Source organism: Lupinus angustifolius, chromosome LG06 (genome assembly GCF_001865875.1).
Source record: "Lupinus angustifolius cultivar Tanjil chromosome LG06, LupAngTanjil_v1.0, whole genome shotgun sequence".
In the NCBI taxonomy this organism is placed as follows: domain Eukaryota; kingdom Viridiplantae; phylum Streptophyta; class Magnoliopsida; order Fabales; family Fabaceae; genus Lupinus; species Lupinus angustifolius.
This window is the reverse complement of record NC_032014.1, coordinates 8362943-8374691: the sequence shown is the minus strand read 5'-3', so window position 1 is coordinate 8374691 and position 11749 is coordinate 8362943. Positions and strand designations below refer to the sequence as shown.

Below are 11749 nucleotides of genomic sequence, written 5' to 3'. Positions count from 1 at the left end.
TATATTAATAGTATCAACATATTATTATTCTTATTAATAGGAGTAACTTTGTTGTTAGATGCTTGATGTAGATTCTGCCGGTTCAACCAGCCACTTTTCTCCAAACCTATTCAACTATTCATGTTAACCTTTGATATTAGAATTCAATGTCATCCAATCATATATGTTGCATTTGAAATATACTGTATGATAAGAATGAAATAAATTAAAATTTACTACTCAATCAAAAGTAAAAACACCAACCAATCTTTGTATTACTATTTACAAAGTTTACAACACACAAAAATTTGTATTAGGGGATTCCTTTTATCTGCTTTCTTTGTCCTGCCCAATCACTCATCCTTATCTTCACTTTCATCATAGTTGAAGGGTAGTGGCACAGACTTGAATGCACGGTACTTGCCAACATTGTTCAAATGCTCATTCTCCACTCTGTATAACATAATTTCTAGGAATTAATTCACAATTCAAATGAGCATTTGTATCAAATTTTCCCTAAATAATGCATGAAACAATTAGGCTAATGTGGCCTAACACAAACAACAGCAACAAACAGGACTAGTAAAACATTTTTCGTCGTTGGTTACCTAAAGAAGTTCCACATGCCGCGACGTATGATCTCTAAGCTGGCAATAATGCTGATCATTGCTTGTTTATGCAAAAATGAAACATTGAAATTCAATACAGTTTGTAACCAAGCAAATCTCAACAAGACATTCAGTACCTGCGAATTGTTAGAACAAGTTAGCAACTTCCACAAATACAAGAGAAACATAAGTCCAATGAAAATATCTAAGTGCATGTTTTATTGTCGCGGTTGTTCTTTTCATACCATAGCTGCAAAATATACACTTTTGTGAGAGATTATGAGTTTATCTCTCAGCCAACGATTTTTGGAGCGTCTTTGGAGAAGGCCCCAGTCTATGACAAGGTCCCAATATGTAGAAAAAATTGCTGTAGATATTGAGAAAACCCATGCCAGCACTTTCCAACTCATTCCATTATCAAAACTATAAGCTGTCCTTAGGCAAACAGCTACAATAGTGAGGAAATATTTCAACGCGTTATACGCTTGCATTTTGTCTTTCTCCTCGAACAGGCGCCTGAGGCACTGATAAGAAAGAGTAAGATTATTTGAGTAACATTGTGTGTTTAGCACAAAAAGGATTTAAACTAAAAAACTTGATTCTAAGTTCTAACTCTAGATGTGGAGAAAATGTCATGAAGTTTAGTACCTGAAGAAAACGCAACCAGTATGGTATCACAGGAACAACGAAAGAAAATGTTATGAATATTCTGCTTGACTGGCATGTGCTTTGTCTGTGTTTGAAGTTACCCCAACCATAATAGCATATGTAGAATACAAAGCTTCTTAAGGCTTGCCCCTGAACGAGAAAGAAGGGTCATTATGTTTGAAATACTACTAAAGGGGCGAAGAGCATCGAAGCAATAGTATGGGAGATGAGCAAAGTATAATCCTGTTTTTGCTTTTCACAAACCTGACTAGTAAATTGATCTGCTAAGAAGAAATCTGGCAGTGTGACCTAATAACATTGAAAACAAAAAATGTCAAATTTCTTTAGAAAATAGAAGCCGTTACGAAATTTCTTTACCTTGTAGAGAGGAGCACATATGCAGTGAAACAGACACGTGAGGAAGAACGTACGACTTGATCGATATAAGATGTTTAATGGGCATAGTAAAATCGCAATCACAACCTGCATAATAAGAAGATTTCAAACATATAATTTATAAATAAAACTCAATGCCAACTATGAAATGCAATAGCCTTACAAGAACCAGGATCAGTGGCAAAAGCTCAGTAAGTGCTTCGTAATCTTTTGTTTCTGGATCCATCTCCATGTCTAGGTTTGCAAGGACACTGGCTAGTGCCAATGCTGCAAGGGAAAAACTAAGAAGAAGTACTTGATGGTAGCCTAAATCAGTGCCTTGCTTTAAACCAAATATGAATTGTTGATTCACTCTATATCGCCTCCAGAAGTATATATTAGCAGCATACATCAGCATGTGCAGAACTACAAATCCAAACAAACTGCATAGGAAGTTTTTCATGGGAAATTAGCTTATGAAGTTTAAGACAAAGCATTTATGTCAAAATCTGCATGTAAAGTTACCTATAAAGAGGAAACATGATATCCATGTACTGGGTAGTTCCTGAATGGTCCATGATTTTGCGTGTATGGATGATCATAGCTAGAGCTAATGTTAGAGATGCAGTGCATCCAGCAAAGAAACCTGAGAAGTTTTAAAATCAGGAAAACAGTAGAGACCGACAAGGCGACAACGTTCTTGTTTTGTGAAACACATGATACTAAATCTTGGTTCACCTCACCCATGGAAAACGTAATTCTATGCCTTTCTCTCTTTGTCTTTGGTCTCAAGATACTCATTCCTTTATTTCGATTTGAGTTGGAAAAGTGCTTAACGAATACGCTTTCCACCCTCTCCATAAGTTTGATGACCTGCAGCAGAAAGTGATTCACATGGAAAACTGAGTAATTGAAAGCATTTCATTTGCCTTCAGAATAATCAAAGATGATGCTAGCACCTCAGTCTATACTCTATAGTCTACACTAAAGAATTCTTACCTCATCAGAGCTTCCAAGATACGAATTGTCAACCATTTTCATGTAAGCTTTTGATGCATCTCTAGATGTGATCTGAAGCATAAAACAAAAGGAAGTGAATGAACAATCTTTGTTTCATTTGCTTTCAGATAGTGTCTTGAAGTTTTTGAAGGATGATGAATACCTTATTATATTTCTTCATTATCTTTGAAAACGCCAACGTATTTAGAAAGCTGTATCATAATGATTAGGACATATTTAGAAGAAACAGGCTTATTGGTGAAAATTAGACTGAATATGATAGCATCTTACCTGTAGTTCTTTAGAAGCCTAAGCTTGTAGTAGAATTCAATAAAAGCATGTTTAAGTTTTTCTTCAACTTTGCTCAAATTTTCACTGGTGAATTGTAACTCTTTTTGCCCGGGGTAATTGATAAAACCTTTTATAGTTGAACGAGTAGTCTCATTACTGTTATTTAATTGGACACGATTGAGTATTTCCAAGGAAGCTGGTTTGATGCCACTGACATTCATCCTTCTCTCCTGTCTTTCAACTCTTTGGTTGGAAGTTTGATTATTTTCACTGTTTTCATCGCCCGAATCATCGAATTGTCTATAATGAGTACTGCTATCCTCTTTGATCTCTTTCATTGTGCAAACTCTTCCTGTTCATGCAGCAGATAAACGACTAAACATATAAAGTGTAAGCTTCTCAAATGTTCAAATTGCATATTTCAAATTGGTTTTCGTCCGGATAGATTAAAATTTCAGATTTCAGTTAGACTTGATAATGTTTGGATTTTGCTTGAAATTTTGGAGAAATCTTCTCCTTTTTCTTTTTCAATGAGACTTTGATTATAATATGTTTTTTAACACAAAACAAGCTGATCCAACTACACACAAATAATCTTTCAAGGTTAATTACTAAATAATCTTCACAGATCTACAAAACCAGTATCAAGAAATAATTATTGCAAAAGTTTAAACAGTAGACAAAGATAAGCCTGCATTATTTGAAACACATAACGAAACAAAGTTCACATGGTCCTAATTTATAATCTTATTAACAAGGAAAAAGAAAAGAACAAAGGCTTAATCTGTAAGTTAAACAGGCCCATCAATGAAATCTATCTGTCTTGTGCCACTAAATTTGCAAAATCAATAATTGTGTGGGACACAAGTATTCAAAACCAGCTCAGGAATGTTCTTTTCACACAAAAATGTGCACAGATACAATGATATACTATTGCAATAATTGAAGTGAAAAGAAGTGTTTAAAATAAGGGTAGATCAAGAAGATGAAAACTTACTAGGTGTAGAAGCAGATAATGCAGCTGCAGAAACAGCAACATCAGAAGCAAGACGAGTCATTTCAACTGACTTATCAAATGAACTAGTTGGGTTCTCAACTTTTACCCTGAAAGCTATTAAAGCATCCATTTGCTTATTCAACATAACAGCTTCTTCCATTACTTCATCAACCTTTGACTTATAAAACTTATCTACTTTGTTAAGCTCATCATCTAACCTTCTAAAGTACATTAACTCATATTCCCCTCCTTCTTCTGCAGACATAAGGAAAATAGTTTCATATTTTTCAGAACCATCTTGCTTGAATGAATTCACCAATATTGGTTGGTTGTTATTCTCAATGTCCTGTTCAAGAGGGTGGTTTAAGGGTTGGTAGTGTCTTTGTATGAGACCACTAAAAGCTCTATAAAGAGTAAGCTTTCTCTTCAGAACTTCTGGTTGGGTTGATGGCTTGTTGGTTTTTTGCTTGAAGTTTTGGATCTGTTTCAAAAGTGATTTTAGATAAGCATAATCCATGTATGCTTCCTTCCATTCTGGCACCATTTGTGATGCAAATTCTTTCCCAAACTTCATTTTTTGGCCTATGACCAAATACACTGGTGTGTGTATATATATATATTGGTGAATATCTCATTTGTTAGATAATATTTGAAGAGGGATAATACATTATTATATTCCAACACGTTTACTCCACTTTTGAGAAATACTATACAGATGTCTCATTTCATACGGATGAAGATAATAATGGGAAAGAAAGATGTGATGTGGCTGTTGAATATTACTACTATATAGTATATGTTTTTGCTATGGATTTCATTATCTAAAATTCAGTAGTGTATTAATATGGAGACTAATTTTTTTAGTTTAATCGATTGGTATGTTACGGTTTTCATGATTGTGATTTGTGGTGGCTTATTATTCTCGAGGTCCTACTCCTGTTTTATATTTAAATTATACGTAAATTTAAATGAGGTGTTATAATGTTTTTGTTGTTTGGAAATTGATTTAACTATTTCAAATTATAAAACTTTATTTATCCAAGTTACATGTTCCAAATGATAGATATATGTTTATTAACTGAAATTAATTTTTATTTCATTTTTATAATATTGTATTCTTCTTTAATATCCCCTTACATCAAATGAAAAATAAAATAAGAATAGAGAATATAAAGTATCAATTGGCACATTCAATAAAGAAAGGTGGAGTCCTTCCACCTTGCATCACAAATAAAATGACAATATACAATTTTATATAACTTGGGTGTAAGAATATTACAGGATAATATATACAAATATTTTTTTAGGTTCATGAAAGGGTGCCTCTGTCACCGTAGAATAGTGTTTGTTTTTATGCAGAAGAATAATTGGGCAATGGTAGATTTGGTTACTTACATAGATTCTTGCATGCCGACTAATAAGCCTCAATTTCTGCATAATTAGTGGAACACATTATAGAAAGTGGTTTGAACTAACAACAATGCATTTTAAACCAAGGCGTGAAACTTGGTTAGAATTTTTGGAGAATATATAAGACAGCGTCATGAATTAGATTTTAGGTTTGGTATAAGAAGAAAACTTGGTGAGGTATAATGGTCTTAGCCAATAACTTTTATTACATTATGTAGAGCCTAACTTAACAAAACAAAATTTGATGTGAACAGTGGAATGATATTCTAGGTCAGCTACTTTTACTAGCTAGGTAAGTGATATGTCACCATTTTTCACGTCTATAATTGTTACTTTTACTAGCTAGTTTACTTTTGGGACGGAAGAGAGAAATATAATACTTTGAAAATCATTTTATAAATATATGTTATGGTTTCCAAATTTCTCCGTTTTTCCTTCTTCATGAATTCAAACTAAAAAATATAAAAGATATTAAATAACTTGTGGGCTTATTAATTGAATATTGTAGTTTAATATGGATTTATATACCAAAATGATTAGTTGTATCAAGTTGGTGTGATAGTTAAGTTTTGACAACAAGTGTGGTCCACACAAGCATTCATACATAAATTATAAGTGAGGTTGGAACACTCAGAGAATCACAGTCAATAAGTTCTTCTATGTTGTATCTGTTGTAGAAGCTATCAAGCTATTTAATTCTCAACTACTAAATCGATGACTTGTCTTCTATTATATTAATTATATCAAACGAACTCATGGCGGCAAATTGAAGATGTTAGCCAGAAAATATTTTGTTTTTGTTTTTGCATATATTAATTAAAATCAAGTATGTTAAAGCTTATGTATGTTTTTTTGTTGTGTTTTTCTTTTTTATTTGTCTTTTTTTTGGAGTTTAGCTTTTTGTCTTGGACAATCTTAAACTTTCTCTTTTATCTTATTTATTCATGAATAAGTTAAGTATTAAAGTTCAAAAAAATAAAAATATTGTGTTAACAATTTTTTTTAAAAACAATCTACTTAATACTACCAACATCAATAAAGTCTTCCATAACTTCAATTAAGTTTTAGTTGTTGAAATTAAAGGTTCAAACCCCTTAGAATTTGGCCTCACAAGTCTAAATTCGTCATTAACTAATGACCATAAGTGTTTATTTTGTAAGAATCTAATATTTACAAGTTTTTTAGAGTAAATTTCAGTGGTAGGTAATACATAAATAGTGTAGAAATATTGAGAAAATTAAGTATGTACTAATAGTTTTATACTCCATCATTTATTGTTTATTTTCAATTATTATTAATTTTTCAAAAAAAGTAAAATCAATGAATGATATATGATATACTGACTGTAAATTTTTATACCAATAATATATACATATTATACTCATAAATATTAAATCATTTTTAATTAATGGAACACATTTTTATTCTTCTATTTGTGATAAAAGGGTTCAAGCCTTTCGATTGGTGATGACTATCATTGACAAAGTAGGTTATGTTCATGTGGCCTTCTCACTTGTGGACATTTGTAATGGCAGGGAGGGTAGCCTACCCGCTGACATTATCATCTTAATTATTATGTTTTAGATTTTGATTTTTTATTAGACTTTAAGAATTTGTGATGTTAAATTTATTTAAACTAGGAAATTATTATTCGTAATTTTAAAAAAAGTAATAATGAGTTAAGCTTATTTTTATTTTTAATTATATAGTAGGAGTTACAAGCTTATTTTACCCATATTTAAACAAATATGATAATTTATATTATTTTAAAAAATAAACATGTCTATATTTACTTTAATTTTGACGAATATTACACCAATATGATCAAGGCGAGCAAAACGACCTAAATTGTTAATACTAATGGCTACTGATGTCAAAGACCACCAAAATGGCATACTAAAACAATTTTTTATTTTGCTCCAAATTTGGCAAACAATTTTATTATGCATTTTTATAAGGTTATCTATAGCAGCAACAGTGTGTGAAGATTCTTATCCACAACCATAGCAACTAGAAGATAGAAAAGGCTCACCATACATACACAAAGATAACTCACAAGCAGGAACAAGAAAATGGCTACTATATATTCTGCATGTTCAGGCACTGCTTTTCTCTCCCCTACTATTTTTCACAACAAGGGTTTCTCCTTCAAAGCCAAAGTGCCACCACTTCATCTCAAAAAGCCTATCCATGCTAAGTCTCTTACTTCTTTTGAAACTGATATATCACTACCACCAGCAGTTCAAACCTTCTGGCAATGGCTTCAAAAAGAAGGTGTTGTCTCAAACAAGACACCAGTGAAGCCAAGTGTGGTGCCAGAAGGCCTAGGACTTGTTGCAGTTAAAGATGTTTCTAGGAATGAGGTTGTGTTACAAGTACCTAAGAGGCTGTGGATAAATCCAGATGCAGTGGCAGCTTCAGAGATTGGGAGTTTGTGTAGTGGTTTGAAGCCATGGTTGTCTGTTGCACTGTTTTTGATAAGAGAGAGGTCAAGGGATGATTCTGTTTGGAAACACTATTTTGGTGTTCTGCCACAGGAAACTGATTCAACTATATATTGGTGGGTTTCATTTGGTTTAGTACTGAAACACTTTGTTGATGAGATTTTTGGTTTGTTTTCTTATGGTTGATTGAGTTGGTAATTGCTTATTCCAGTGCAGGTCAGAGGAGGAGCTTTTAGAGCTTCAAGGTTAGTGATGTCAATGCTTTAATTCTAAGTACTAATAATGTAAATAGAGTAATACTGTTTGCACTGAAATGTGTGTTTTTCTTGTTTAAATATTGATTAAGGAGTGATGTAAGAATGATAGAGAATTTTTTATGTACAAATATCATTACTCATATAGTCATGTGCTAAACAACTACAAGTTCTTAGATGCTTACAGACTGATGAGAAGTTATTGTTTTGTAACCGTGTAACACCTCAATCATGTCCATTGTTGTCTCCCACTTTAACAATATTTGTGATGTTAAGGTTGAAGAGACACACAACATAATAAATGGTAACCAAAGGGTGTTAGTCCTAGCAGTAAGGAATTTGGCACCCCTCAAGTATAGTCATAGGTTTATCCCCTCAAATAGGACTTTCCAAATTGATTCGAATTAGTCGAAGGCTCGTAACCAAAGTGATCACCGAATACTGAGGACCTCAGACGAAAAAAGCATAATTAATGGCAGAGAGCAAGATGCTTAGGAGCAAAAGTTTATTTAGTTGCGCGCTACAATTTTTTTGGAAATGGTTTTCTGTGGTACAGTTGTCTAAAAGCTATAAATTGTCATGTTTGCAGCAATTCATGAAAACCTCTGAATGAACTGATATCTGTAGGTACTCAACTTCTGAACACAACATTGAGTGTTAAAGAATATTTGAAGAATGAATTTCTAAGACTGGAAAACGAAATCATACTCTCTAACAAGAAGCTTTTCCCTACTCCTATAACATTGGATGACTTCTCCTGGGCATTTGGAATTCTCAGATCAAGGGCATTTTCTCGCCTTAGAAATGAAAATCTAGTCATAATTCCACTTGCAGACTTCGTAAGCCCCTCTCCGCTTTCTCTATTCCTATAGCATTTGAATGAGCTTGACTACAGAAATATATGCAGAACAAAGAAGAGATAAACATAGACATATAAAATTGTGTATGATATTCCTAGAGTACACATCATTTTAACTTACTTTCCAATTTCAATTTCTGGATCAGATAAACCACAGTGCCAGAGTAACTACAGAAGATCATGCTTATGAAATTAAAGGAGCAGCAGGCCTTTTCTCCCGGGATTACCTTTTTTCCCTTAGAAGCCCCCTTTCTCTCAAGGCTGGGGACCAGGTAAAGTGTTCGTGCCTCTAATGTTTCGTTTCATATTCCAATCATACATAATACCCCATCAAAATAATGAATATCTATGTCCATTGAAGAGATTACCATCAATAGGAACTTCATGTAAGTTATACTGTTGTAGTTTATGTTACTCATTACAACAATATCAAGGTTCTTCAGTAGTACGGTTAGATGGGTTAGTTCCTCGACTACGTTAATTCGCTCAAAGAGCATGAAACCGGATTTATGTTCCTCGGCTTTCTTTGCTATTGCCTTCTGCAGTAGTGGAAGTGATGGTATGCTTTCTTGCAAGTAACAAGACCTATTTCTGATATCTGGGAATAACCCCTTTATATACCAACTTCCAACAGCTTAATAGTAGCCTTCATAAATCACTTCCTTTTTTACCTAATTGTGATTTAGACCTTTATTATTTTTAACTATTAAACTAACCACATGCCACATGCACCTCACATGAGACATTGAAGTCTTTCACTTCATTGTAAATAACAAGCTTTACCTGTAAACTACCTAGTTCTGATGTATCAAAGGAAAATGAATCATTTTGTGAACTAAGTGAATTGTGCTATAATACAGTAGAACCTAGTCCATTTTGTATTTAAGAGGCACAGACTACCACTTCATAAATTCATGTTAACAATTTCATGTTTCTCCATTCGTGGTCACATTGAGAATGGAATAGTTGATAACATAATTACAGTGACAGTTAGTTACACCTAATGTAAGAAACTTTTTACTGCAGGTATATATCCAATATGATTTAAATAAAAGCAATGCCGAGTTGGCTCTGGACTACGGTTTTATCGAACCAAATGCAGATCGGAGTGCATATACCCTGACACTACAGATATCTGAATCAGACCCCTTTTTTGATGACAAACTAGACATTGCTGAATCCAATGGTTTTGGCGAGACTGCTTACTTTGACATCTTTTTCAACCGCCCGCTTCCACCAGGGTTGCTTACATATCTGAGACTTGTAGCTGTAGGAGGCACTGATGCTTTCCTATTGGAATCACTATTCAGAAACTCCATCTGGGGTCATCTTGAATTGCCTGTGAGCCGTGATAATGAGGAGCTAATATGCCGAGTGGTTCGAGAAGCCTGCAAATCTGCTCTTTCCGGTTATCATACAACCATTGAAGAGGTATGAATGTATATTCATTTAGCAGAGGCAAACACATCTTCATTGGATATATTCAGATATTAAATGTAGTGAATAATAAGTTGGTTCCATCTCATTTCGTCCCATACCCTCATATTAGGAAATAAGGAAAATAGAGGTATTGGATGAAATGAAATGAAGTCCATTTCATCAGGTTCATTTCTATGTCATCAATTCATTCTATATTAGCAATTCATACAATAGTATCATTTCATTCCATTCTGCTATGTTTCATCCTTTTCCATCCAACCAAATGTTGAGGATTTCACTTTAGTTATTTGAAATGCATATGTTCTATCATGTGGCTAACCAAAATAGATTATTGCTGTAAAAAGACTTTTAAAGCTGGAAATACAAATAAAGTAACTACATTAAATCTTATATGGCATATGCCCTTCAAATTGTGAAAATTTGAAAGCTTATTGACCGTAAGAAATAACGAAACACAACCATGTGAATGGCAGGATAACAAGTTGAAAGAAACAAATCTAGATTCAAGGCTTGCAATAGCAGTTGGAGTGAGAGAAGGAGAGAAGAAGGTCCTGCAGCAAATTGATGAGATCTTCAAGGAGAAAGAATTGGAATTGGACCAGTTAGCATATTATCAAGAAAGGAGACTGAAGGATCTTGGACTCTGCGGAGAAGCTGGTGAAATTATTGGAGGGGACCTTGAAAAGTTCTTTTAATCTTGCAGGAAGAACAAGTTAAGGACACATTACTTTCTACATTTCTAAGGGACCAAAAAAAAGAACATTTGGTATAGTGATCTTCACAGAGAAATTCATGCTATGCATTCATTCAATCTTCAGAGAGTGTCATAATCAAGTTATTGACTCAGCTTCTTTTATTACATTTTACAACCACTCATTACTACTTGACAGTTGCTTGTAAAAAAGGAAAATGTCATGCATGAATGGCACTTCTTGACCAATGAGAATGAACTGCAAAATATTAATTAATGAAGGGTGTAAAAATGAAGATACAGCTTTGCAAGCCTCAATTGAAGCTGACATTTCTTTTTTATGGTTTACTCTTTGACTTTCTTTTTGCAGGGTTTCCTACAAAATCATGAGTATGTACTCAAATCTTTTAAGACCTTATGCCAGTAATCTACATTCTTTGACACGTCATTTGATCAACTTAGTGGAAAGGTGCAATTTTAACATCCCTCTTTCTAATACGTAAGAAAGAAATGATTCTGAACAGAGAAGAAACTACCAAGAATCCAATTGATTCAAGAGTACATTAGTGTTTATTGAATAGTGAGTGAATTACAAAGAATTTCTGGAAAAGAAAGACTCAACTGATTCTCACTAAATCAGTTATTAACGAATCGGATTCCCTATGAATCAGTTACCTCTACTCCTAATTTTCGAGCTTACCTAATGACGTGTGCAAACCTCTATTTATATCTATGAATATCCAATTTTGTTCGG

The 11749-nt window shown here is 33.4% G+C and overlaps 2 protein-coding genes across 4 annotated transcripts; one reads left to right on the top strand and one right to left on the bottom strand.

Moving 5' to 3' along the window:
* LOC109349548 (phosphate transporter PHO1 homolog 3) lies at positions 176–4505 on the bottom strand. Of its 3 annotated transcripts, XM_019590389.1 has the most exons (14): positions 3898–4505; positions 3168–3252; positions 2901–3119; positions 2773–2821; positions 2610–2681; positions 2354–2483; positions 2136–2256; positions 1795–2053; positions 1614–1718; positions 1500–1544; positions 1236–1385; positions 833–1111; positions 588–724; positions 176–432 (listed from the first exon to the last, which is right to left on the bottom strand). In XM_019590389.1, exons 1-14 carry the CDS (start codon positions 4469–4471, stop codon positions 333–335), a joined length of 2325 nt encoding a protein of 774 aa, XP_019445934.1. In that variant the 5' UTR covers positions 4472–4505; the 3' UTR covers positions 176–332. The 3 variants fall into 3 exon arrangements, with proteins under 3 accessions (XP_019445934.1, XP_019445932.1, XP_019445933.1); XM_019590387.1 differs by having other exon boundaries at positions 177–432; positions 2901–3252; XM_019590388.1 differs by having other exon boundaries at positions 177–432; positions 2901–3253; positions 3920–4505.
* On the top strand, positions 7278–11313 carry LOC109349547 (ribulose-1,5 bisphosphate carboxylase/oxygenase large subunit N-methyltransferase, chloroplastic-like). The gene is made up of 6 exons (XM_019590386.1): positions 7278–7867; positions 7968–7996; positions 8633–8844; positions 9011–9136; positions 9891–10295; positions 10778–11313. Exons 1-6 carry the CDS (start codon positions 7380–7382, stop codon positions 10997–10999), a joined length of 1482 nt encoding a protein of 493 aa, XP_019445931.1. The 5' UTR covers positions 7278–7379; the 3' UTR covers positions 11000–11313.